The 27,188-nt window shown below is 43.7% G+C and overlaps 1 protein-coding gene across 1 annotated transcript in view; it reads left to right on the forward strand.

Moving 5' to 3' along the window:
- The window catches only part of KAT2B (lysine acetyltransferase 2B), an 89,851-nt gene that overhangs the window by 39,926 nt on the left and 22,737 nt on the right, over positions 1 to 27,188 (forward strand). The window contains exons 3-8 of the mRNA XM_004588297.2: positions 2,376 to 2,521; positions 7,227 to 7,319; positions 8,613 to 8,794; positions 15,317 to 15,508; positions 18,857 to 18,963; positions 23,300 to 23,425. Of these exons, the coding sequence (XP_004588354.2) occupies positions 2,376 to 2,521; positions 7,227 to 7,319; positions 8,613 to 8,794; positions 15,317 to 15,508; positions 18,857 to 18,963; positions 23,300 to 23,425 (846 nt within the window). The remainder of the gene's footprint in view (positions 1 to 2,375; positions 2,522 to 7,226; positions 7,320 to 8,612; positions 8,795 to 15,316; positions 15,509 to 18,856; positions 18,964 to 23,299; positions 23,426 to 27,188) is intronic.

Genomic DNA, 27,188 nt, shown 5'->3' on the forward strand with positions numbered 1-27,188 from the left:
GGAAGTGAGCGTCCCTCGGTTCCCGTCAGCATTTTAGCGTTAATGGAGCCCGCTGTTCAGAAGATGCAGGCAGATGGCTCTACGCACCAGTTTTCAAAGTGGAAATCTAGCATGGGCAGGGGAAGGTAGGAGCTTTTACCTGTTTCAATCAGAGCAGCTCTCTTTCACATTCTGGTTAGGCTTTGAACAAGTGAGCCGCTGGTTTTAAAAAATAGCTCATGTCTACTTTTCTGAGTTTGACCCACTATATGCCTTAACGGAAGTTTTACATACTAGAAGAATCTGAAGGAATTTACATTCTATTCTATATTGATTGCTTTCATGGGTTGTCACTAGACACCGATGAAAACTTTCCAAGGAAAGAGCTGGCATTACGGCAGCACAGGTGACTCCGATGTGTGTTGCTAGCATCTCATAGTGTGCAGGCCTGGTCTTTGGCTGTTGCACTTCCAGTCTGGCTCACTGCATGCGCACCTGGGAAAGCAAGGCGGGTAGCCCAGCGCTTGGGCCTCTGGCATACGTGAGGGAGACCCAGAAAGAGTTGCTGGTTCTTGGCTTTGCCCTTCCCCAAGCCCAGCCATTATGCCCACTTAGGGGGTGAACCACTGCGTATGGGGGATTGACCTCTTGTTCCTTCTCTACCTTTCAAATAAATAAATCCTCTTAAAACCTGTTTATGTGAAAACTAGTGAAAACTGAAATCCAGTATAGAACATTTACCTCAGGTAAACAGAGTTGTTTGTACACTAGATTTGGCAGTTTTGGTAGAGGACTACTCTTGAGGGACATGTAACTGGCAGAGTAAGTTACAGTGAGGAGTTGCTGGTCCTTGGAGACAAGAAATGATGGTAAGGAGGGGTGCGTTAGTATTCTGCGTCTTAGGCTTTGACAGAGCATGATGGCTGTATGGCAGGCACACCTGCTGAACTCTGGAATAGATTGACCCGTATCCAGGCTATGGCATATATATATTTTTGCAGTGACTTCCAATTCAGTTAGCCCTCAAAAAGCTGAGGATCATTCCTTTGCTGTCTGCATATTTCAGTCTTTGTTTCATAGTCACAACAAGTACTTCTATGTCCAGCAATTTTAAACAAGCACACGCAACAACACCAAAGAGGAACGCTCTTGAAGGACTGGCTAATGTTACTCAGTAAGCCTTGGTGACTGGTGCTGGAAATAACAGAAATGAAAGGCTTGTCCCCAAGCCTGGTGATTAATTATTGCATGGCTCAGCTAGAAATTCCATTCCGAGGGAAAAAGGACTTGAAATTCAGCAGTTAACAAAAGTACATTTTTAAGACCTTTAGAATTTGATCAAGCAAATTCACTTTTAGGTCCTGTAACTTGATGGCAGGTGGTATTTGATGAAACAATATTTAACCTCTCTGTACCTCAGTTTCTGCAACTATAAAATGGGATTATTAATGCCTGGTTCTTGAAACTATGAGATGATTTGAAAGATGGACTTTGAAAGATGGACTGGATTTGGGGAAGGGAAATGACAGGTGGATGAGTGTGGAGAGGATCATCAGACAGATTATGAAAATTATAGTTCGACAACAGAGTGAAAGGAGAAAAGCAGGTTTGGGAGTTTGCTTGAGACATTGAATTGCAAGCTAAGACAGGCCTTGGGTCTTTCCTGTAGGGAAAGTAAAGCTTTTTTGTTTTTATTTTTGCTTTAGATTTATTTGTTTTTATTGGAAAGGCAGATTTACAGAAAGATTCTCTGTCTGCTTGTTCACTCCCCAAATGTCTGTCGTGGCTGGGCCAGAGCTGATCTGAACCCAGAAGCTGGGAGCTCCTTCCAGCTTTCTCATGTGGGTGCAGAGGCCCAAGGCTTTGGGCTGTCCTTGACTGCTTTCCCAGGCCGCAAGCAGGGAGCTGGATGGGAAGTGGAGCTGCTGGGACAGGTCCTGGTGCCCGTATGAGATCCTGTTGCATGCAAGGCAAGGACCCAATCACTGAGCCGTGGCACCGGGCCCAATAATGAAGTGAGGTTTTATTTTGTGTTAGTAAGAGAAGCTAAGAGGAAAAGGACTCATAGGACCGTAGAAAGCATCTTGGTATGGTGAAGAATTTGTTTCTATGGAAACATAAGAATTTGAATGTATCATGAGCAGACTTGGTGCTCTATGTTCCGATTCTTTCGATACACATTTTTTGGGGTGCCTTAGCTGCTGGCCTATTTCTGGTGTTAGATGGAGATGGTGAGACGCACCTTAGTTATTAGTGTATTTGATGAGAAGGCTTCAGTCTTACCAGGAGCTCAGGAAGTTCCCTGTACAGCCTGCTGGACTGATGGGAGTTCAAATGGGGAACGTCTGTGGTTGCCATTTGACTGCTTACCTGTGTTCTTTTAATCTTGTCTTCAGCCGCTCATGTTTCCCACCTGGAGAATGTGTCAGAAGAAGAAATGAACAGACTCCTGGGGATAGTGTTGGATGTGGAATATCTCTTTACCTGTGTCCACAAGGAGGAAGATGCAGATACAAAGCAAGTTTATTTCTACTTATTTAAGGTGAGGTTTTAATATATATATATATATATTTTTTTTTTTAAAGATTTATTCATTTTATTACAGCCAGATATACACAGAGGAGGAGAGACAGAGAGGAAGATCTTCCGTCCGATGATTCACTCCCCAAGTGAGCCGCAACGGGCCGATGCGCGCCGATCCGATGCCGGGAACCTGGAACCTCTTCCGGGTCTCCCACGCGGGTGCAGTGTCCCAATGCATTGGGCCGTCCTCCACTGCTTTCCCAGGCCACAAGCAGGGAGCTGGATGGGAAGTGGAGCTGCCGGGATTAGAACCGGCGCCCATATGGGATCCCGGGGCTTTCAAGGCGAGGACTTTAGCCGCTAGACCACGCCGCCGGGCCCGAGGTTTTAATATTTTAAGGGTTTTTTTTTCTCTAATTGTTCAGATATCTTTCAAATTCATATGCAGGTGATGTGAGTGAGGGGGTAGATTCGGGATGCAGTTTTGCCTCCAGGAATTGCTGAAGCATTGCATTTCTTCAGAGTTGGGCCTTTAAAATGAACACATGCATCACTTTCCTTGAGAGCCTTCTATCCATGAGAGGTTAAATGTATTTTGTTTATATAATGACTTATTTTTTGGTTAGTTAGGCAAAAAATTTCAAGTTCAGAGAAAGCGTTGAAACAATTCAAAATGTCATTTTAATTTGAGGAAGCAGTCATCGTTAAGCCTCACTTCAGCACTCATGACATTATTTACTGGTGTCTGCATAAATCTGAAGTCTATATCATTTTTCTAGTTAAAAAAAAACCCAAATCTTTTCTTGCTGATTGTATTCTGACACATTTTGATATTTTTGTATAGCTGCAATAAATTCTACATGGACACGTTTTCTCAACTTTTGAAATATTTGCCCACTCTATACTTAAATAAGCATAGTTTTGTATTGTTTTGTTTTGTTTTTTGCCTTCTTCTGACTTCCAGAAACATCAGATAAAATCCTGCCAGGATTTTAAGAGTAATTTCATTCTTTGATACTTTATTTGAATAGCATAGCCTATATTTTAAATGTTTCCATTAATTATTACAGTTACATACCTCAGAATAAGGATTGGGAAAAATAATTCCTGCTTCCTGCCAAGTGGAACATCTGTCATAGAAAGTTATTTATTTGAGAGAGTGATAAAGAGAGGGAGAGATAGATTTTTCCATCTGCTGGTTCATTCCCCCAGATGGCCACTATGGTTGCTTAGACCAAAGTCTGACCAAGAATTTCATCCAGGTCTCTCACGTGGGAGGCAGGGAGCACATTGCCTGGGCCTTCTTCCACCGCCTTACCAGGTACATTAGTAGAGCGCTGGACTGAACTTAAACTGTGCTCAGACGGGTACCAACATGGCAAGCAGTGGTTTAAACCCATTGTGCCACGATGTCTGCCTCAAAGTCGAATATCTTATATGTCCTTACAGATTTCCTTCCATACACCCAATATATATATTATTGCGCACCTACTCTATGTGGCACTAATATAGGAGACTCCAGGTCAGCAGAAAAGGGAGACAATGAACAAAGCTTCCAGGTTGTGCAGCTGGAAGCAGTACTGACGTAGCAAGGAGATCTGTGCTTGGATCCCAGTGAGCAAGGCGGAGGGAATGTGACCCGAAGTCCTTCTGTGCTTCATAAGGAGGACTCCAGACTTGCCAAGTCTGTTGTGATTATTGCTACAACAACTGCCTCTTCAGGGCTCTACCTGTCACATTCCGCTGTCTTACTATAATGTCTCTTTATAAGTTTCTGTTTCTAGCCAGGGACAACCACTGTGGTGGGAAATTGGCGATGGGAATGGATAGAAACTCTCCAGTTGTTAAAAACTGATTTTATGAAAGACTCTCCATAAAGAATAGCAAAGAAAAAAAGACTTACTGTTAAAGGCATTGCAGATTATGTTGTATTGTATTACTCTCCCCCCTCTCCCCTTTGGAAAGACAGATTTATAGAGAGAAGAGACAAAGATATTCCATCCCCAAATGGTTGCAACGGCCAGAGCTGAGCTGATCTGAAACCAGGAGCCAGGAACCTCCTTTGTGTCTCCCACACAGGTGCAGGGTCCCAAGGCTTTGGGCCATGCTCTACTGCTTTTTCCGGGCCACAAGCAGGGAGCTGCAGGGGAGGTGGAGCAGCCGGGACAGGAACCAGTGCCCAAATGGGATGCTGGTGCTTGAAGATGGAGGATTAAGTAGTAGAACCATCACAAAGGCCCCATATTGTCTTACAAGGACATTAAAAAGCAAACAACACCCAGAACTTACTGCCAGGAAAAGTTTGCCTCTTTCCAGAGGTACTTTACTTCATTTTAATATGACAAAAAAAGCTGAAATTCTCATTCCTTTGGCCTTGGCTGGTAGCATCTCACTGCAGATTTTGTACCCTATTCCTGCTGCTTTTCTTTTTTAATCCTTACATTTCTCTTTTTGTCTGTTACTGATTTTAGTCTTTTGCAACTAATGAAGTGTTTTGTTGTTGTTGAATTTTGGATGGATAGGACAAAGAAGGAGAAGGAAGAATTATATATGCGCGCATGTGTGTATTTATGTATATGTATTTGGGGGCATTATTAGGGATACTAATCTAAAAGGGAGAGAGAAGGAGAGGAAGTTGAGGTGAACAACGGGGTTCCTTGCAGTTGTTAGCAGGCACTGGACTACTCTGGGTGACAACTTGTTGACGTGGCTGTGAGGCCTGAGTCATCCACATGGAACCTTGGCAGATTTGTAGTATTGAGAGCTTCTTTGGGAAAAGATCTTGGTTGAAGAAAAAAAAATGATGTGCCTGACTGCTGCTGCTGTTTGTCTTGGAGCAGAGCTCCCTGCAGCTCCCCGCACCCTGTGGGCAGCCGAGGTGGTGTCAAGGCTTCCCTCCTGTCAGCCTCCTCTTGTTTTGGAACCAACTAGAAAAGCCAGAGAGTTTTGTTTTGCTTTCAATTACATTGCTCTCTCTTTATTCACCCACCACTCACACTCTCTACCACCTTCTGAACAACAGTTCAGATATATTTGTGGAGACACAGTCCAAAATATTTAGCATTTCCCCCATCTCCAACCATTCTCTGAGCAAATGAGTGATAAATTAACCCTTCCTTAGCTTGTAAAAGACAGTTCCGTATTTTATATGTGGCAAAAGTTGAAATATGGTGTTTTAGTAGTATTAAAAGTTAAATCTTAGTAGTTGAATGTAAACCCAATATCAAATTGCTTCCTACAGCTGAAGTATAACTTTAGTGCCTACAAATGGGGTGCCGGAGCCCAGCTGACTGGCTCTGAGGATTGGTTACATCAGCTACTCAACAGAACCTTTGACAAGTTATTATACTTTGATTTACTTATCTGTAAGGAAATACTACATATATGCAACAGTAACACCCACTTTAAAAGGATATTGGGAGTACTAAATGAGAAAATAGAATGTCTGGAAAAATAGGGGTGCAAAAGCATGCTGCTATTAATTAAAAAAATCTAAATTCCATCATTTTGAAGTTGAAGAAGCTGAGTTTGGATATTTGCTCAACTATTAATGAATCTCTAATAGAAACCTACAATTTGCTGAGTTCTCAAATGGTCCTGTTTTAACTATAGCCAAAAACTAGACAGCCAGAATTATTTAAGTCGACAATTTTGTAAATAATTTTATAGGTAATTTGTATACCCTAAATACATATGCTGTAATTCGTCTTTATTGCAGATTTACTTTTAGCAGGTGTGGGAATAATGCAGTAAAATACCTCACGCTCATCATTTGTGTTGGTACGTGAGGAGGATTTGAGGTCACACAGGGACATCTTCAGCCTCAGGAGTTTATCCATTGCTGCTAACTTCTGAGACAGCGATTGCTGTGTTTGTTTCCACCGAAAGGCAGTAAGTGGATAAAAGAAAGGGCAAGATGTGACTTGATCAATATGTGGCCATTTTGCAGCTGACCTACGTGTGCAGGTTACAAGATTGAAGCAGAGCTTGAACGTAAAATATGGCACGTGTATTCTGAGCTCAGTTTGTTTTTTAAGTGTCTCTGTGTTCCCTTTTCTGTCTGATATTTGCTCTTTGAGGGCTTTAAATTCCAGGGGTGGGAATTAAGAGCAGTGTTTTTATTTTGTGGGCATAGAGATCCCAGAACACTTGGCTTGTGTTCTGTGGACAGAGGGGGAAATGAAAAAGATCGCAGTGGTGAAGGCTGCCAATTGGGAACCCTGCAGATTTCTAAAGAGCCATGCTTACTGCCTCTTCCAGCCTAATGCGTGCAGAATGGAACCCCGGTGTGGAAGTGATTTTGACAGGACCCTCCTGAGCTTCAACACACTTGCAGGCCCCATGTGGGCATGTGCACACCGTACAGTGGTTGTGCGTTCATCAGGCCTGTGGATTGGTGGGAAGCCAGAAACAGGGGAGAGGGGGAAAGGAAGTGAAGTATCAGGACCTGGCTACCACTCCCACTTATTTAGGGATGCCCATAACGAGAGAACTGTGTCATCCCTTGTAATGTTGATCATGGACTTGAAGATTTGGGCTACCTGACAGTTACCTGTTATACTGATTGAAGGATTTGCTTACATAGAGTCAATAGACTGTGGAACCCTTCCTTACAAACTGAGTGTAAGTATGTGTTAGGGACAGGAGGAAAGTGTGGGAAGAGGGGCGATGCCCAGACAGACATCGAGACGTTAAGTTAATTGTTTTTAATGTTTTCTTTGCAGCTCTTGAGAAAATCTATTTTACAAAGAGGAAAACCTGTAGTTGAAGGCTCTTTGGAGAAGAAACCCCCGTTTGAAAAGCCTAGTATTGAGCAGGTAAAAAGAAAGGAGGCTTTTTTATTGGGTTAAGCCTATGGAAACCTTCAATCTTCTCATTTCTGTGTACATCTTTCTGTCCTGCACACACAGCTCAAAGAGGGTCGTTGAGTCTGTAGAAATCATCTTGGCCATTTGGGTCAGAAGCACCAGCCTAATGTCCTACAGAGTCTAGCTTTCTTCGTTTTGGGTTGTTATATACTCAGAATTCACTGTGTGTTTAGAGAAGAATAAAATTAAGCAGAACATGTAGTTGGTAAGAATGTGAAATGTGCTTTTTTCTTGTTGTTGTTCTTTTTAAAGTTAAGTCTTTGTCCTTTTGTTTGGCACTGTCTGAAAAAGACTGTTGATGTGAGGGAACTCAGTGGCAATGTGAGAAACATTCCAGGTCCAGCAAAAAGAGAAAAAGAGAAAAAAATGAGACTTTGTACCCAGAAATCCACTTCCTGCTACATTATGATTCCTGGAGAGGAGCCGTTGTTTTCGGGGAATGTGTTCTGATGTACAGACTGTTTTTCCATCAGCCATTGTCAGTATCTCTCACTTTCGTCACGTTTTAGCCTTTCATTGTTTGCCTTAAATAACTGTCAAAATCTTTGGAGAGAATTTCTTGATGAGAATGATCAAAGAAGACACAACACCAGAATTCTCACCAAGAAATGGATTTTGATCAGTTTTCAGTAGGCTGAACTTTATTTTGCGCCTGAACTCTATTAAACAGTTCGTTGTTCTTTGATTTGAAAGTAGATGAAGTGAACGTGGTCTGTGGAAAGGCTAAATAGTCTGTATCTCTTAAAAAAAACCACATAGTTTTGAATAGTTTTATTTTTTGGTAAGCTTGCTGAAATCAAAAATGTTGAAATTGTAGTGGAGTAGTTCTGGGGACGGTGTGATGGCGGCTTTTGGCTTACAGTTTTTGCAGTGTAAAAACAAGAACTGCATTCCATGTGAGATGCTTTGCAATTATTTCAACAAGAATTATTCTGCAGAGCACTCAGACTCTGTTGTGTGAGGGAGTTTGACCTTTCCAGTTCATGATCTTGGTTTTCTGTTCAGTGCTTCGGAGTTGCAGCCAGTCCCGGCTCAGAGCTGCCACTCATTCTGTCTTGTCAGTTTTCATCTACGATGCTGAGGCGAGATGCCCTCTGGGCGTCGGGGCAAATGAAGAGATTTTTATGAATAGCGGAATGTTGGTTCTGTTGTTAATAACCACCAATGGCACAGGTGGTGTGGGTGTTCAGAATTAGTGTGATTGCATAGTGGTGTGACTGAGTTTTCTTCCCTCCTTTTAAGGGCGTGAATAACTTTGTACAGTACAAGTTTAGTCACCTGCCATCTAAAGAAAGGCAAACTATAGTGGAGCTGGCAAAAATGTTCCTAAACCGCATCAACTATTGGCATCTGGAGGCACCATCTCAACGCAGACTGCGCTCTCCCAATGACGATATTTCTGGATACAAAGAGAACTATACAAGGTAATCAGAAGGCAGGTCCTTTCCCTTGGGCCCCATAGAGCATGTGTCCAACATAGAATGATGCTTGTTAAATAAAACGATGAAAAAAACATAAAACTAAAAAAAAAAACACCAAAAAACAACAACAACAAAATGATGCTTGCTTCTGAACATAGGTTTCCTGAGTATAATGGCGACTGCATCATTTGGAAAGGAATGTCATTGTAATTTAACTGGCAAAATACTGCATTTCGTAACTTAATATGGCAGTCATTAGCTACATGGCTACAAAGCTTTGAAATGTGATTGGAATTGAGATTTTTATGGTGATATAACAAGAGCAGAGAATCTGTTCATTAGTAGTTTTTAAAAATATTGTTCACTTATAAGAAATATTATTTTGGACATTTTGGATAAAATATACTAAAATCAATTTTTTTTTTCCCAATGTGGCCATTGTAAAATTTAAAGTACATGTGAGGGTACTTGAAAAAGTTCGTTTAAAAGATTTGCCTGGTTTGGTTCAGTGTTTTGAAATCATACAAGCATAGTGTTTTCATGATATACATTTTCCGTGAAAGAACCCTTGTATGTAATCTATATTGTAGAGAGATTGGAGAGAGAGAGAGCATACTACCATCCACTGATTCACTCCCACCTTGGCTGGGCCAGGCAGAGCTGGGGGTTGGGAACTCAGCCTAGGTCTCTCCTGGCCGTGACAGGAACCCAAGTCCCTGAGGCGTCACCTGCTCCCTCAGGGCTCAGGTAAGCCGGAAACTGGAATCGGGAAGACCCTGGACTTGAATCCTGGCTCCTCAGTGTGGGATGCCAACATCCTAGCAGCATCTCAACTGCTCCATCAAATGCTTGCCCCCTGTTTTTCTTCTGTAGGTCTTTAGCTAGATAACTATACTGTTAACTCTGTAATTAGTGAAAAAAAGTGATGCTTGTTATTATCAAAGAATGAGCAGGGTTTTTTTTTCTTTTTCTTTTTTTTGACGAAAAGGTAGGATTGGCACGGTAGTCTATAGTGGCTAAAGTCCTCATCTTGAATGTGCCGGGATCCCACTGGCTTTGGATCGGCGCTGCTTAGAGAGTGAATCCACAGACTGGAGATCTTCTATGTCTCTCTTCCTCTCTCTATACCTCACTTTCCAATAAAGAAAAAATAAATCTTAGAAAAAAAAAAAAGAAAAGGTGATCTCAGTTCCAACACTATGATAAAGTGATATCATTTTTAAAATATTAACTTTAAATTTTGCCCTGTAAATATTTTACACTACTTAGATAAAAAGATGTGGGTTTTATATCTTTCTTATTCCCCTGCTTAACATCATATGAAAAGTTCCTATAACTTACATTATGATCCATTGAGTTGACTGACCCTAATTTATTTATTTTCTTTTTCTTTCTTTCTTTCTTTTTCTTTCTTTCTTTCTTTCTTTCTTTCTTTCTTTCTTTCTTTCTTTCTTTCTTTCTTTCTTTCTTCCTTTCTTTCTTTCTTTCTTTCTTTCTTTCTTTCTTTCTTTCTTTCTTTCTCTCTTCTTTTCTTTTTTCTCTTCTTTTCTTTCTCTCTTTTAATATTTATTTATTTTATTCCTAAGTGAGATATGCAGAGAGGAGGAGAGACAGAGAGGGAGATCTTCCATCCTTTGATTCACTTCCCAAGTGACCACAATGGATGGAGCTAAGCCAGTTTGAGGCCAGGAGCCCAGAGCCTCTTCTGGGTCTCCCACATGGATTCAGGTCCCAAGGCCTTGGGCCTTCCTCGACTGCTGTCCCAGGCCACAACCTGGGAGCTGGATGGGAAACAGGGCCGGCGACTGTATGGGATCCTGGCACGTTCAAGGCGAGGGCTTTAGCCTCGAGGTTACCGCACCAGGTCCAACCCTAATTTTGTTAACTATTTCCTATGGTAGATGTTCAACTTCTGTAAATACCCTTGGATTAAATATACATTCTTTTCTACACTTGATCTTAGCCAAAAGGCCGAGAAGCGATATATATTCTTTTCTGAAGTTGGAATTTATATTTTTTGCTGATAGAAGCACAGAATTAATTTTCCAAATCCTATGTATGAAACAATATATAATAACCTATGTTTATTTTCACTTACTTAAGAGAACAATTTAAGGATGTTGTTTTTATGTTTCCTTCTTCTCCACTCCTGTTTAGAGGCATATCAGGTTTGTTGCAGGGCTTGTTATGAAATCTGTGTATGTGTCTCCTCACATGTTTTCCCCTTACTTTTGGTCGCCTATCAATCCCACATATGCCTCTTTCTGGAACAGTGAATGACATGAAGGAAGGGGTATAATTTAAAGTGTTCCCTTATCTCACTGATCTAATCCTGTGAATAATATCTCCTTTCCTTCTTCTCCCCTTTAAACAAAAAAAACATACAATTTGAGTTTTAGTTTCCGCTTAATAATTAATATTGTAGGACTTGTAAGTTTCTTAAAAATCAGTTTTTAAATTGTATCTTCATTTTTGCGTCTTCCATTCAGAATTCTCTATTAACCATAGTTCAATATTATTGTAACTTGTATCTGTAATAAGAGTTAGGATAATACATCTCTCAAAAATAAGGGTTTTAACCCTATCTGTGAATGATTGGCAAAGCTGAATACTTGTTGGAGCTAAATCCCTGATTCTATTTACGAGGATTTGTTTAGGGGCGCAGATGGTAGGGAAGAGAAAGCGTGTGTACATGGCTGCCTGAGCCACATTGCAACACCTGGCTTTGCTTCCTGGCTTGACTGCTGCACCTTGCTGCTGCTGTGGACCTGGAAGATGGCAGTGACAGGCCACGTGATCGGGTCCCTGCCGCCCACATGGGAGACCTGACTGCGTTCCCAGCTCGCAGCTTTGACGTTGTTTAAGCTTCAGCCTTGGAAGGCACTGGAGAAATAACAGAAAGTGGAGTTCTCTCTTGTCTCTGTGTCTTCTGCTCTCTGCCTCGCCAATGAACACAAAAGAATTTAAAAAGCAAACTGAACAGCTGCGATGGTTACTGTTACTCCTGCTCTGAATGAAGGAAAAAGACAGTCTTTTGAAAGTATGTATTAACCAGACACTTCACATACTCTCAGAAATTACTGTGGTTTTTGAAAAAAAATCAAGGCCAATATTTTGAAGTTCTCTGAATTCCTTGATGGCATGCTAATGTAATACCATGAAGAAATAACCTGCATGGAGATGTCAGGGGAATCTGACTTCTTAAACTACAGATGACCAATAGCGTCTGCTGAAGAAAGTGCGAGAAGTTGGGCTGTGAGAGCTTCTGGAAGTGAAAAGATGACTGCTTCAGCTTTCAGTGAGACGTTTCCATGGAACTCGGGGCAAGTTGGATGTAACTGACCTAGTTTAGGAACAGCTTTATGTGGCCATTGTTCTGTGAAATATAACCCAGCACCGTGTGCACTGAGAACAGACTGTCCGGCACGTGGAAGTCAGGACCGTGGTAAAATTATGCATTAGGAGACGGGAGACACAGCTTCTCTTCTGGACTCTAATACAGATCCAAGTCTCTTATCCGAAAGGAGAGGCCAGTTAATTCCTAAAAACCGCATTCACTCCAGAAAGCAAGCAGAACAACAAGCTTTGCATTCAGATTTCTCGGATCTAGTTCATGTTTTCAAGAAGGCAAGAGAGTTGCTGATTGTGATGATGATGTTAAAAAAGCTGTGTCATTTAGACAATCAGTAAATAGAATAAGAGTGCCATTTCTGTTCAGTGCACAAATACAGAAGGCCTATCGTTTCACTTATGTTTAGTGTACCTGCCATCCTGAACGTGGTCCTTTAGGTCAAAATCTTCCCTATGGCTCAGTCTGTGGAGACGTGGTGTGCCCTCACATGCCCATGTCCTTCTTTTTGTCTTACTCTGTGCCATGACTGTGACACTTTATTAAGATACTACCAACCCTGACTTCTCCCCACTCTCAGTGCACACACACGGACTCAGGCCTCCTTGTTTTATCTAAAATACACTTCACAGGTTATAGAATAAGGTTTACTTGGAAGTCAAATGTTATCCATGAAATAACTCTCAAAGGAAATGAATGGGAACTTGTTATTTGATAAATTGTGCTGGTTACTAATAAATCTGTGCTGTCTACTGTGAGGAAGTTGACAGGACTTGGGATAACATGTTAACTTAAACTCCAGTGCAGAATGCAGGCAGCTCAACCAGAGTCTTAGCCTGCCCCGAATTGCTAAAATGTAACATGGTAAAAGCTAAATGGAATTTTACCGAAACAAAATTACATTTAGTGGAAAAATATCTTAATGATTTCTATTTAAAAATAAAATTTAAGTTGATCAAACCATTAAAAATTAAGCACAGTTGTACTAGCACATTTTCCAAGTGTTCAGTAGAGCCAAATGGCTGGGTAGCAATTACATCAGCATCAATGCAGACTTGAAGCTGTATTGAACAACACCACTCTAAATCCTTAAATCTTCTAATGCAGAGGGTTATATTTTGTTACATTCTTTTTTTTTTTTTTTTAAGATTTATTTATTTTGGGCCCGGCGGCGTGGCCTAGCGGCTAAAGTCCTCACCTTGAACGCCCTGGGATCCCATATGGGCGCCGGTTCTAATCCCGGCAGCTCCACTTCACATCCAGCAAAGTCAGATATACAGTTTATTACAAAGTCAGATATACAGAGAGGAGGCGAGACAGAGAGGAAGATCTTCCGTCCGATGATTCACTCCCCAAGTGAGCCGCAACGGCCGGTGCGCGCCGATCCAATGCCGGGAACCTGGAACCTCTTCCGGGTCTCCCATGCAGGTGCAGGGTCCCAATGCATTGGGCGGTCCTCGACTGCTTTCCCAGGCCACAAGCAGGGAGGTAGATGGGAAGTGGAGCTGCCAGGATTAGAACCGGCGCCCATATGGGATCCCAGGGCGTTCAAGGCGAGGACTTTAGCCACTAGGCCACCACGCTGGCCCCTTATTTTGTTACCTTCTTAATGTTAAGTCTTAGCAATAGCCTTGAGATAGTCTAAGTTTTATGAAATTGAACTTGTGGTGATTGATGTTTGTGACTGATGGACTTCCTGTTTTCTGTCCGTAGATGGTCTTTAAATTTCGTGAACTAGCGTGTCCAAAAAAGATATCCTTGGGGAGTGAATTTCCCTGTGGAGTACAAGACAAATGTGCTTGTTAGTTGTTTCCACTGTTTGTGTCTTCACGGGACCCCACACGACACTGAAGATGGTCTTTTCAGCATTGTGAATGTAAAAATTGACATTTGGGTGTAAATTAGTAAGTGATAAAAGTTGTGAGAAGAAATAGAAATAGTAGCAGGACTTATTTCAACCCAGGCAGATGAATGACCAATGAGGGGAGTTTTTCTCAAAGGAGGGGCGCCACAGTAGCACCACCACCTGCCCGGCCAGCGCATCCCCAGGCCAGTAGTACGTAGTGTGGAAGGAATCCATAGGCATGAGGGAAATGGATTATATTCTCATTATTAAACGCTTCGGGTTCATTGAGAGTGTCCTGTAGCAACTCAGACACGTTTGAGAACTTTCCTCTGCACCCCAGATTGCGTCTGGGGGAGCAGTTTTAACTTTTGGAAAGCCGCCCTGTGTTAGAAAGCTCTGGATCTTGATGCCTCCTTCACGGCTACCTCTGTCCGATCCCTGTTAGTGGGTCCTGCGGATTTTGTACTTGTCATCTCTGGGAGACCAGAAAGAAGGAGGGTCACGTTGAATAGCTTCTGTTCTGCGGCGGGTCTTGGCGAGTGAGATTTCTTGATTGGGTGACTGAGTAGTCAGCATGCCTTCGAGCTGTGGCCAGATCTGAAGAAACGCCAGCACCCTCTGGCCCAGGCCCTGCCCCAGCCGAGTGCAATGCTGAAGTGCAGTTTTGATTGAGACTGAGCCACTGGGAGGTGTGCTGACAGTGGAAGCTCATCACTTCCTGTGTTTTGACTGAGCTTTGAATAGTTGTCAAGATCTTTATCTTCTCACCAAAGCTGTGCTGTTCTGTGAGTGCTGTGTAGGCATTTTAAGGAAATTTTCTATTTTTCTCAGGTGGTAAATTTTGGATTGTTTCACAAAAGAGGCTTCTTCGGCATCTCTTAAATTTTTTCTTTTATCTAAACTACTGTCTGTGTGCCATAAATTTGAATTATGCTATGCACTTTACAGACCACAATCTCATTGAACGCTTGCAGACATCCCTTGATGTAATTGTTGTTGTCCCTCTTTTACAGATAAGGAAATGGAGACTGAGAAACATGACTCTATTTCCATAGTTATGCTGCCACTGGGTGGCAAAGGAGACCTTTGATTCCAGGGCTGTTAGACTCTGGAACTTACTGCATCATGCTTGAAACAGGGTGGTTTTCACATAACTGGATCCAAGTGGTGGTGTAAGGTTGTTGCGTCCGATTCCTCAGCTGCAGGAACTAGTGGTGATATGGTGGCTTGTCACTGGAGACTTCATTTCCTGTGCGCTACTGGCCTTGGATGTTTCAGGTGACCTGGGGGTTCACAGGATGTTGACGGTGCTTATCTCCTTCTGTGGCAGGTGGCTGTGTTACTGCAATGTGCCACAGTTCTGTGACAGTCTACCTCGGTATGAAACCACGCAGGTGTTTGGGAGGACGTTGCTGCGCTCAGTCTTCACCGTGATGAGGAGACAACTCCTGGAACAAGCAAGACAGGAAAAAGACAAACTGCCTCTTGAAAAACGAACCCTGATCCTCACCCATTTCCCAAAGTAAGGGAGAGTGCTTGCTGATCTTTGGCCCAGGGCCTGAGATTGTTCAGTACATGCCCAAGCCTGTGTGAACAACCAAATCAGGAGTGACAGGGAACGCATCCCCTGGAGAAGGCAGAAAGGCCCGAGTTCCCTCTGGGAGTCTCCTGCATGTCTTTGGTTCTGTTCGTTATCAGCTTGTCTTAATGTTGTCTGCTGCCTTTGCACCCTTTGCTCTGCCTTCTACCTGCGCCGTGGTCTCGGAGTCGCATAGAATGGGGCAGTGTTTTGTTAGTTGAATTCAGCTGCCAGCAAGTTCGAGTAGGGGAGAGAGCATGGAGATGCATTGCCCTGCTTTCAGGAGTGGTGCAAGAAACTTGAGAGATGATTTTTTTGTCCATTCCAGCACTCCAACCCTTGTTGAGTGCTGGCGCACCCCTCTGCCTGAGCCGGAGGTTTGTGTCTTCCCATTTTTTGGAAGCCAGACTGAAACAGAGCCGGACAGTAGCAGAGGACTCCTTCAGCATGGCCTTTGTAACGCTCAGTTTCTTGTAGAATGTTCTTGATTTTTTGTACCTCAGACCTCTAATCATTTAAGGATTTTCAAGTGAAAGAAATGTGTCGAAGCAATTGGGAAGTTGTAGTACTCTACCATTGGACTTGAAAATCATTTTCAGTGCCAAGAACCAAAAGCTTAAGCTGAAAGGTTGGCTACTGCCATGAAGGATTGAGGGTCTGACTGATGACTGTCACAGAGCTGTGTGAGCAGGACATGAATGAGATGGTTCATTTTGTGGTTGTCATTCTGTCTGGATCAGCTCATCACGGGGGAAGTAAAAGGTGTAATTTGAGAAGGTTGTCTACGTATTACATAGTTTTCTCTCCCCATGTCAGTGGGAAGTGCTGATACAGAGACTAGAATTTGAGAGGAAATTATTTATTCTTTTTTTATTTTATTTTATTTTATTTTATTTATTTATTTTTTTTAAAGATTTATTCATTTTATTACAGCCAGATATACACAGAGGAGGAGAGACAGAGAGGAAGATCTTCCGTCCGATGATTCACTCCCCAAGTGAGCCACAACGGGCCGGTGCGCGCCGATCCGATGCCGGGAACCAGGAACCTCTTCCGGGTCTCCCACGCGGGTGCAGGGTCCCAATGCATTGGGCCGTCCTCTCCTGCTTTCCCAGGCCACAAGCAGGGAGGTAGATGGGAAGTGGAGCTGCTGGGGGATTAGAACCGGCGCCCATATGGGATCCCGGGGCTTTCAAGGCGAGGACTTTAGCAGCTAGGCCACGGCCGCCGGGCCCGAAATTATTTATTCTTAAATTTTTTTTTTAATTTGGGAGACAGGTGGTGGCTTTACCCACTATGTCACAGTGCCAGCCCCCTTTCCATAGTTCTTTTTTTTTTTTCAAATTTATTTATTTTTATTGGAAAGTTAGATATACAGAGAGGAAGATCTTCCATCTATTGATTCACTCCCCAAATGACCTCAACAGCTGGAGCTGAGCTGATCTGAAGCCAGGAGCTTCTTCCGGGTCTCCCATGCAGGTGCAGGGTCCCAAGGCTTTGGGCCATCCTCAACTGCTTTCCCAAGCCACAGCAGGGAGCTGGATGGGAAGTGGGGTCACTGGGATTAGAACCAGCACCCATATGGGATCCTGGGCGTGCAAAGTGAGGACTTTAGCCACTAGGTTACTTTTCCAGGTCTGAAATTATTATTATTTAATCATATTGATGAAAACCCTTAATTGGTCAAGAAATTACATTTTTATTATTAAGATACACTTTTGGATCACTAATTTGTGCCTTACAAAAAGTAGCGTTAGTTTGTAAGAATAAGACCAAGGCAACAACAATAACAAAAATGATTTTCTGCAAGAAATAGACTGAGACTTGTTGGGCCAAGAACTCAGATCCTAAAGTTTAGGTACAGGATGGCACTGATAACTTGGATTGGCTTCAGCTGAAGCCAATCTAGTAGACTTGTCATACAAGCAACGTTTTATGTTTTCAGCTGATAGTTATTATTTTGTCTTTAAGCCAGAGACACACACACACCTGCTATGACTTATAAAATTTTCTTAATGATTTTGCATAGTTACAGTTTTTCTTCATGGAAAATTCATTTTGGTTTTTGCAGATATTTGCTAATTATAGCGTGTTTTGTTCCTTTAGCCCATAGTTCTGGCATGCTTATGTTGCTGAGCTAAAAAATTAATGCTACTTGCTTTTCTTCTCTGTTACTAATGGTAGGGTAAAACTGCCACCCACTTCTCCCTTTAAATCCCTTTTCATCAACTGTAACAACATTTCAGGCAGTTAGGGATTTGTCCCTACAGTTTTGGCAACAAAATCAAGCTCTGTTGAAATCTGAGGCTTTGTTTGAGTCCTGGATCCCACCACATCAGAGAGCACTAGAACTGGCTTTTTGCTGCCCGGGGGTCTGGCCCGCTGCTCAGATGCAGTCTCCATGCTAGCCTGCCCGTCTTCTCCACTGTCTCTGCTTCCACTGGCTTCCTGTTTTCACCCTCCCCTCCAATGTTTTAATGAGATTTTTACAAAGTGAAGTATTTATGTTTTGTTCTAAAAATGATAAATGTACATGTTGAAAGAAATTGAGTTCACAGAGAAACAAAAAGGTAAAGCACTACCCATAGCCTCTGCACTCTGCCAAATTATTCTTTCAGTGTGTTTTAGATTTTTGCAATTTTTTTTCTCAATGGAAAAAAATTCGGTAAGCCCAGGTGGGATAAGAGTACCTGCATTCCTAACCAGTTATCCGGCCAGTGATTTCTGCGGGCCCCAGCCTCAGATCCATCTGGATTACGGCATGATGGGACAGTAACATGTTGTTTAATGACTGCATCAAGATCTGGCTCTGCTTGAACTTGATTAGATGGGGAATTTGAACAAGTTCTTTAGCCTCTCTTTGTCTTGTGTTTTTCATCTGTAAAATTGGGGAGAGCAGTGGATCCTATCTTTGAGGGTCATTATGAAGATCAGGTAAGTTTATATGTAATAACCACTTAAAACACAGCTTATTACATACAAAGAGCTATGTATATGTGTGCGTGATGAATAAAAAGAAAATAAATGAATATACTCTTAAGACTTGATTTGAGGATTCAAGAAGACAGTACACAGGGTCAAAAGAGGATGTATTTCTCTATTTCTCTATACTAGGGCTGGCCAATTGAATCATAGTTTGAGTCGTAATTCTCTAGCGTATTTGAGGTGAAGGTAAGATACTGAGGTGGAGGTAGAAGCCATACATGCTTGGTACTGCCATCCCTGACCTAGCACATTCGGTTTTATTATTTTCTTTTTGTATCTTACTTTCCTTTTTCTTCTTATGTCTAGATTTCTGTCCATGTTAGAAGAAGAAGTTTATAGTCAAAACTCTCCTATCTGGGATCAGGATTTTCTCTCAGCGTCTTCCAGAATCAACCAACTAGGAATCCAAACAGGTAAATTTCTTTTTACATAAATCAGAGACTAACCCGGAAACCCAACCTGAAGTGTAAGGGTTGCTTGCCTTGCAGGTTATTTTTATTTTTCAGCAGGGAATTTAAAGCTAGTCAGCAAAAAAAGCAAACACCATGGCATATCGTCCATCTGGTGACCTTATTAATGAGGAAAATACAGGGATAGACCAAAATCTTATAACCATGTCTTTATTAATGTGTGCAGGTGCAAACTAAATGGTTAAAACAAATTTGCCTTCACGTTACAGTCTAATGGGTGGTATAAGGTCCCAGGCAGCGTCGCTCTGCAGTCACTGCGGGCTCTTCTTAGACACTGATAGTTCCAGTTCGTGGCTACTGCCCAGGAGTCAAGTGTCAGTCTGGCCTGTCAACCTGTGATACTTGCTTTGCACACGAAGTTTACTAACAGGAGTAATGGGAGGACATTGAGTCCTGGAAGTAATGAGAGGAGGCTGGTCTCGAACTGAAGGATGTACAGTATTTTCTGTTGGGGCCGGGGTGACCATCGTCATCCTGGGTCAGACCATGATATTAGTAGGCATTTTAGGCAGGAAGACAAATAACTATTGGAGTCACAGTGACTCTAAAAAGAGAATCTGAATTCCTGCTTTTGGTAGTAGGAAGACCAGCAGAGAAGTTTAACTGGAAATGCCAAGGCAGCAATTTCAGTCTGGCCATGAGGAAAGACAGAAGCTCAATTTTGGTATCAGTAGTTTTTGACAGAGATGTAACCCAGTGTGTGATATAGGGGCTTGTGAATATTGCCTCCAGCAAAGGTAATTTTATCCCTGCTTTAAGACAACTGAAGTAAATAAACTTTTCTGGGGTGTGTGTGCTGCGTGTTTTGATAAATCTGTGCCAGTAAGTTTGGTAACCTTTGCTTACCATCAAGACACACTGCAAGCAGGTTTCCTTGGGCCCTTTTGTGGTCTGGGCGTTGTCCACCTCTAGTCCTGGCAGCCACCGATCTTTGTTTTTGTAGCTTTACCTCTTATACTTTATCCCATGACTTTTTTTTCATGTAATGGCTTTCATTTATCATAATGTATTTGAGAAGATTTATTTTCGAAGAGAACCAGTTTACTTAGAGCTCATGTTTGGGTGGGAATGTGATTGAAACCCTACCAAGTTGAGCATACAGGGAATGATGTATTTCGATTTAGACAACACTCTTTTTGGCCAGAAATGTCTTTGTGTTTGTTTTTGCTTTAGCTGATGAATCCATGTGTGTGATTCATAATCCTGTGGGTTTTTTTTGGGGGGGGGCACCTGTCTGAGCCTGGGCTGTGCTGCCTGCACACTCAGGAGTGGAGCGTTTATTAGACAGCTCTCTGCGGCCAGTGGCGCGCCCTCTGCATCGCCCTCTCAGCACCTGGCCTCCTTGGTTTGTCTTTGTCCTCACCTCACCCAGTGTCCAAACAGCAGCTCCTGCACGCTCGTTCCCTTCAGCAACAACTGCATCTCCTTACCCTCAAGCCCCCACAAAACCTTACATGGGCCTTCGGCTTGGCACTCACACGTGGCTGCACAATGAAGTTAGCCACGGAGGTCTGCAATCACGGATTCTCTAAGGAGTGGAGTGGAATGTGGTTGGCCTAGGGCGGAGTCTGGACGTTGAGACGTTCACGAGCTCCTCAGGTGACTGTTCTGTGAAGCAATAATTGAGGACTGTTGTGGCGTATGATAACACCTTGTGCTGTCTGAGTCCCATTTTTCCTGCATATCTTTCCTTCTTTACAAACAAAAGGAAAAAAAAAAGATTCATGTATTGTGTTTGAAAAGGAGATAGATTTCCATTCATTGATTCGATTGCTGGATGCCCAGAAAAGCCAATCCAGTGTGGGCAGGAGCTGAAGCCAGGATTCTAGAATTCCATCTGAGTCTCCCACATGGAGGGCAGGCAGCTCTTGAGCCGTTGCCTGCTGCTTCCCAGGGTGAACATTATGAGGGAGCTGGGGTAGGGAGCAGAGCCAGGGCTTGGACCCTGGGATTGTGGCTCAGGATGCGAATGACCTAAGCAGCCACTTAGCCGCCGTGCAGAACATCCACCTTGTCTTCGCATGTTTTCTCTCCTGTGAATGCAACTCCTTTAAGGTCAGAGGCTCAGTTTTAAAAACTGATGCTTTCATTAGTGTTTGTCTATGAAATTTGCATCCTGTTTGGAGGCCTCCTCTTCGAAGTACATGCCCTTTGTAAGGTCGAGTGATTGGAGGGTCGGTGGTGCGACACGTTGTCCAAGGTCGGAGCATGTAAGTGCGGAGCTGCCTGGGCACGCGGCCTGGGCTGATCTGTAGTTACGGTTCTGCACTGAGGGCCGGAGCACTGAGCACCTGGCTGCACTGTCTCAGAGGGCACAGCACACACAGTCTCCTCCCCAGGCTGGGTGACATTAAAGCTCTTCAACAAGATCAGCTTTGTTCTCGCTGTGTGTGTGTGTGTGGGTGGGTGGGTGGCAGAGAGAAAGAGAGAAAGAAATATCTGCCCTGGACGCTGGCCTACTCAGAGTTGTGGCACTCTGTTTAACTTTTGGCCACATTGTAATCTGTTACCGCAGAGGATGGAGAAGGCAGGAGTTGTCTCTTCCCCGTGGGAATTGCACATGTATTTCTGTGGCCCCAGTGCTCCCCGGGTAAGCTGGATTGTACACTGTAGTCTTACCGTCGGCTGTCAGAAGTGAGCTTTCTTTTGCTGTTCTGCTGTAATTGCCATGTATTCTCCAGGGAGGTGTGGAGGAAGAGTGAGATCATCTCCTTAATGGGCAGCCTGCATCACCGTCTCGCTGGAGTACATGACGTTCATAATCATGGCTCTGAAGTTGTGCAAGGTGTTCACATGGCTTCCCAGTCCCCACAGCTTCTGTTTTACTCAGAATCAGTTCAGGGTGCTTGCAAGTGCTGTAGCCCTGGGTGCTGGGAAAAGCACCCAACAGACTGATACTTTAGTACTGTGGAAAAAGGCAATTAAAAGGTCATTTATTTTGTGCTCCAAAGTTTTCAGATCTATACATTTTTAAAATAATATACACTTCGACAAAGTTTTTGAACACCTCCTATGATACGGATTTTAAATCTAAGTTTTGGTAGCAAAGTAAACTTCTCTTTTCATTTCATTTTTCCATGGACTTTTGGAGGTGCCTGGATCGTTTCCTGTTCTTTAGAGACTAACGGCTTTTCAGTTAGAGCTGTGGGTTGTCTCCCTCAATCACTTACGCCAGCTCATGTCCTCTGCAGATTGAATTGTGTGTGACTTCTGAGAAGTGTTAGAGTTCAACCTTGATGTAATATTGTATAATTTATAGGCTTTTCTGTTTCTGCCTCTTGTTTCATTAATATGATTTATGGCACTTAGAAGCATAGGCTGTTTACCTGGTTCCTCCTTATCAGCGTGGAGTTTGATCATCTGGGTAACTTAGTCATCAACTCTCTTCACTTTCTCCTTGGTAATCAAAACATATGTTTGTGAGGAGATGCTTTGAGACTTTACACATACCTCCTGTCTTCATAAAAACTAAACTCACAAGATATAGCCTAATGAATGACCATCCCCGAGTGAGTTGCTAATCGGTGGTTGGCAAGTAGTGATTAGAGAGAGAGAGGGAGAGACACAAGTCTTCAGTCTGCTCGTGGCTGTACTAGCCAGGCTGTCCTAGGCCAAAGCCAGGAGTCAGGGGCGTCATCAGGGCCTCCTGCAAACTTGGGCCATCTCCCTCTGCTTTTCCCAAGCCATTAGCAGGAGCTGGATTGGAAGTGGAGAAGCCAGGATACAAGCTGGCACATCACAGGTAGCAGCTTACGCACTGCCTCTCAGCACAGGCCGCCAATGATTGTTTTGTACTTATTTGAAAAGCAGGGTTACATATACCTGTGGAGAGGCAGAGAGGGAAAAAGACCTTCTGTCTTCTGGGTCACTTGCCACATGGCTGCAGTGCCTGGAAGTGGGCCAGAAGCCTGGAGCGCCACCCTTGCTTCCCATGTGGATGGCAGGGGCCCAAGCAATTGGCTCATCTCTTACGGCTTCTCCTGACCGAGTAACTAGCTTTTACTGTTCACTACCTGCTGATTTATTGGCCTCTGTAAGGAACATCTGTGCCTTTTCCTTATTTATTTGCTATTTGTTTACGATCAGTCCAGCCTCAGTAGCCTTATTTTATGCAATTAATTGTGATCCGTTACTGTCTATGCTGTCTTGATCACTTGTTTATTTTAAAGATGATTTCTCTGTGATTTGGGAGCAGGAATAGGATGGTCTCATGTACTCTTGGTTTCTTGGACCTAAGAAAGAAATCTTCTAATGCTTTCTTTTCCTTCTCTTTGGTCAGTTATCAGTCCGCCTCCTGTGGCCAGGACAGTTTCCTACAATTCAAACTCACCTTCCCTTGAGCAGCCTAATGGAGGGAATGGCAGTCCTGCCTGCAAAGCTGCTTCTGGGCTAGAGGCAAACCCAGGTAAGCCTCCCACAAACAGGGAGACCAGACAAGATTCCGACTTGCCCGAGGAGCTCCAGTTGGGTCAAAAAGATTATTTATTTTAATAGAAAGTCAGATTTGCAGAGAGAAGGAAAGACAGGGAGATCTTCCATCTGCTGGTTTACTCCACAGTGGCTGCTGCGGCAGCAGCTGAGCCAATCCGAAGCCAGGAGCCAGGATCATCTTCCGGGTCTCCCACACAGGTGCAGGGTCCCAAGGCTTTGGGCCGTCCTCAACTGTTTTCCCAAGCCACAAGCAGGGAGCTGGATGGGAAGCTGGGCTTTCGGGATTAGAACTGGCGCCCATATGGTATCCTGGCACGTGCAAGGCGAGGACTTTAGGTGCTAGGCTACTGTGCTAGATTTTTCTTTTTAAAGATTTGTGTATTTTACTTGAAGGAGTTACACAGAGATGGAAACACAAGGAGATCTTCCATCCACTGGTTCATACCCCTGACAACCCCGACTGCCAGATCCGAGCCAGTCTGAAGTTGGGAGCCAGAAACTTCTTCCTAGCTTCCCACACGGGTACAGACCCTCCACCCCCCGAAAAGGCCTTGGGTCGTTCTCTGCTGGCTTCTCAGGTCACGTGAGAGGGAGCTGGGTCCTAAGTAGAGCAGTCAGGACTGGAACCAACACCCATATGGGATGCCAGTCCACAGGTGCAACCCTGCATGGGCCCTAGGAGTTCTCTTAAGCCATTGCAGACTTGGACAAAGTGAATTATTGAATTTGAGAGGCATTGAGAGAGAGAAGTGAGAGGGAGAAAGGGAAGCCCTGCTTGTTGGCTTACTCTGTAACTGCCTGCAGTGCAGGGCTCCCGTACTGGTCGACAGGACCTGTTACATGAGCCATCGCTGCTGCCTGCCAAGGTGTGTATTATAGAAAGCTGGAAACAGACTCTGAAGGCAAGCATTGAACTCGGGCACTTTGATGTGTGACCCGGGCATCTTGAAGTGGTGCCTTAAAACTATAATAGCTTATTACCGTAGCTCACCCATTGGGTGTGGTGACTGGAAGGTGGCTGATCTCAGTTAGCTTCATCAAGTCGAGGCTGAGCTTGCTCGTGGGTTTACCAATTACAGGGAGCCCCTGTTCTGGGCTTAAACTGAAGCAACTCCCTGCTCCACACGGTTCCCACCATCGTCCTGGGTCCATTGGGATAAGCAGAGTATGTGCTGCTTACAGTCATGGCAGAGGTGGGAATTCACAGTGTCTGACAGCTTGGGCTTAGAACTTATTCTGGTTTCCAAAGCAAGTCACGTGGGTGAACTTGGAGACAAGGGGTAGAGGAGTTCTGAAGTGCAGTTTACTCCTGGATGTGACACACTTCTATCCAAGGCTGAAGAATTTAGCCAGTGTTGGCCCCTGTGCTGTAGCCTGGCACGCCCCGCATGCAATGGGATCCCATATGGGCGCTGGTTCTAATCCCGGCAGCCTCGCCTCCCATCCAGCTCCCTGCCTGTGGTGTGGGAAAGCAGTAGAGGATGGCCCAAAGCCTTGGGACCTTGCACCCACGTGGGAGACCTGGAAGAGGTTCCTGGCTTTGGATTGGCTCAGCTCTGGCCTTTGCGACCATCTGGGGAGTGAATCATCGGATGGAAGATCTTCTTCTCTGTATATCTGACTATCCAATAAAAAAAAATAATAATAAAATTTAGCCAGTGTAATCTGCCATAAAGGCAAGAATCACTTCCTAGTCAGAGAATCTTTGAACAGGCTAAAAATAAAATAAATCTTAGATATGGGCCCAGCATGGTAGCCTAGTGGCTAAAGTCCTCACCTTGAACGGGCCAGGATCCCATATGGGTGCCAGTTCTAATCCCTGCAGCTCCACTTCCCATCCAGCTCCCTGCTTGTGGCCTGGGAAAGCAGTCGAGGACGGCCCAATGCATTGGGACCCTGCACCTGCATGGGAGACCCGGAAGATGATCCTGGTTCTCGGCTTCGGAATGGCTCAGCTCCAGCCATTGTGGTCACTTGGGGAGTGAATCATCTGACGGGAGATCTTCCTCTCTGTCTCCTCCTCTCTGTATATCTGACTTTATAATAAAAATAAATAAATCTTAAAAAAAACACAAATCTTAGATATGATCACATTTTTCCATATTTGTTCAATAGAAAGGATGTCTTTTTTTCCCTTTCAATAGTTTAATTCAAAAGAGTGGGTCATGTATCAGGAATAGAGTTTGACTTGGCTCCTGACTTTGGAGGCTGGGTGTCCAGGGTATGGAGACAGTATCTGTTGATGTTCTTGTTTTTTTTTTTTCTTCTTTTTCTTTTAAAATACATTTTGTTTTGTTGGAAAGTCAGATTTACAGAGAGAGAGACATAAAAATGTTCCGTTTGCTGGTTCACTCCCCAAATGACTGCTGTGGCCGGAGCTGAGCCGATCCGAAGCGAAAAAACAGGAGCTTCGTCTGGGTTTCAGCAGGGGTTCAGGAAACCAAGCCTGTAGGCCATCCTCGACTGCTTTCCAGGGCCACAAGCAGGGAGCTGGAAGGGAAGTGGAACAGCTGGGATATGAACTGGTGCCCATATGGGATCCCACACATCAAAGTCGGGAATTTGCTGTTGAGCCATTGTGTCAGGCCCTATCACACAGTTTTAGTTTTCTTTCTGTTTTTTTTTTCCCCCTAAATTTTAACTCCCAATGTGTAAGGGAAAAATGTATTATTTGGCTGATTTCACTCAATATGATGGCTTGAAGTGTGTCCACTAAGCTGCAAATAGTAGAATTTCATTGTTGTTTTAATGGTTGACGAATGTTCTACTGTGTGTGTATATCGTGTATTTTTTATCCATTCATCTGATAATGGACACCTTGGTTGAGTGCAGATTTTGGCAGTTGGGGAAAGTGTTGCTTTCGGTGCGGTGGTGTAGGTATCTGTGATGAGATCTGTTCGTGTCTTACATAGCCAGCGGTGGGACTGCTGCAGCGTGGCAAGTCTGTTTCTAAATGTTAAGAGCTCTCCACACTCTTTTCCACATGGCTGCACTAGTTTATTTCCCCGCCAACAGTGTGGAGTGATTCCATTTCTCCACATTCTCCCCGGCATTTGTTACTCTGTTGGTGTTGGGTTTTAGTCATTCTAATGAGGCGAGATGGTGTCTCATTGTGGTTTTCATTTGCCTTTTCCTGATAGCACACTTTCATATATTTGTTGGACATGTAAATATATGTATATATTTGAAAACTGTGTTGAGAACTGTATTGTTGAGCTTTTTAGTTGCTGCTGTATTCATAATATTAATTCCTTGTTGGATAGTTGGCTTGCAAATATTTTTTTCCCATTTTATTGGATGTCTTTTCGGTGTTTGCTGATACGGCTTCTGAGCTTGACGTGGTCCCCTTTGTTCAGGGTTGCCTTGGTCGTGGGTGTCTTAGGGGTGCTGTCCAGGAAGTCGTGCCCTCCACCACAGTCTTGCCTGGAGTGCTGCCTCTGCATTTCCGTCCAGCAATCCGGACTTCAGTGTGGATCTCTGATCCATCTTGAGTGGGTTTTGTACGTGGTGAGAGGCGTGGCTGGGATTTCACTCTTCTACATCTGTGTATCCAGTTGGACCAACACAGTTCGCCGCGGAGATTATCCTGGCTGCATCGTATGGCCTGAGCGCTTTTTGTCACAGGGCAGCCTGCTGTGTGGATGTGGGTTCAGTTCTGAGCTGTCTGTTTTGTTCCACTGATCTATGGGTCCGCCTTTACGCCGGGACCAAGGAGTTGTAGATACTCTTGTTTTGTG

This window comes from Ochotona princeps, chromosome 30, assembly GCF_030435755.1.
Source record: "Ochotona princeps isolate mOchPri1 chromosome 30, mOchPri1.hap1, whole genome shotgun sequence".
In the NCBI taxonomy this organism is placed as follows: Eukaryota; Metazoa; Chordata; class Mammalia; order Lagomorpha; family Ochotonidae; genus Ochotona; species Ochotona princeps.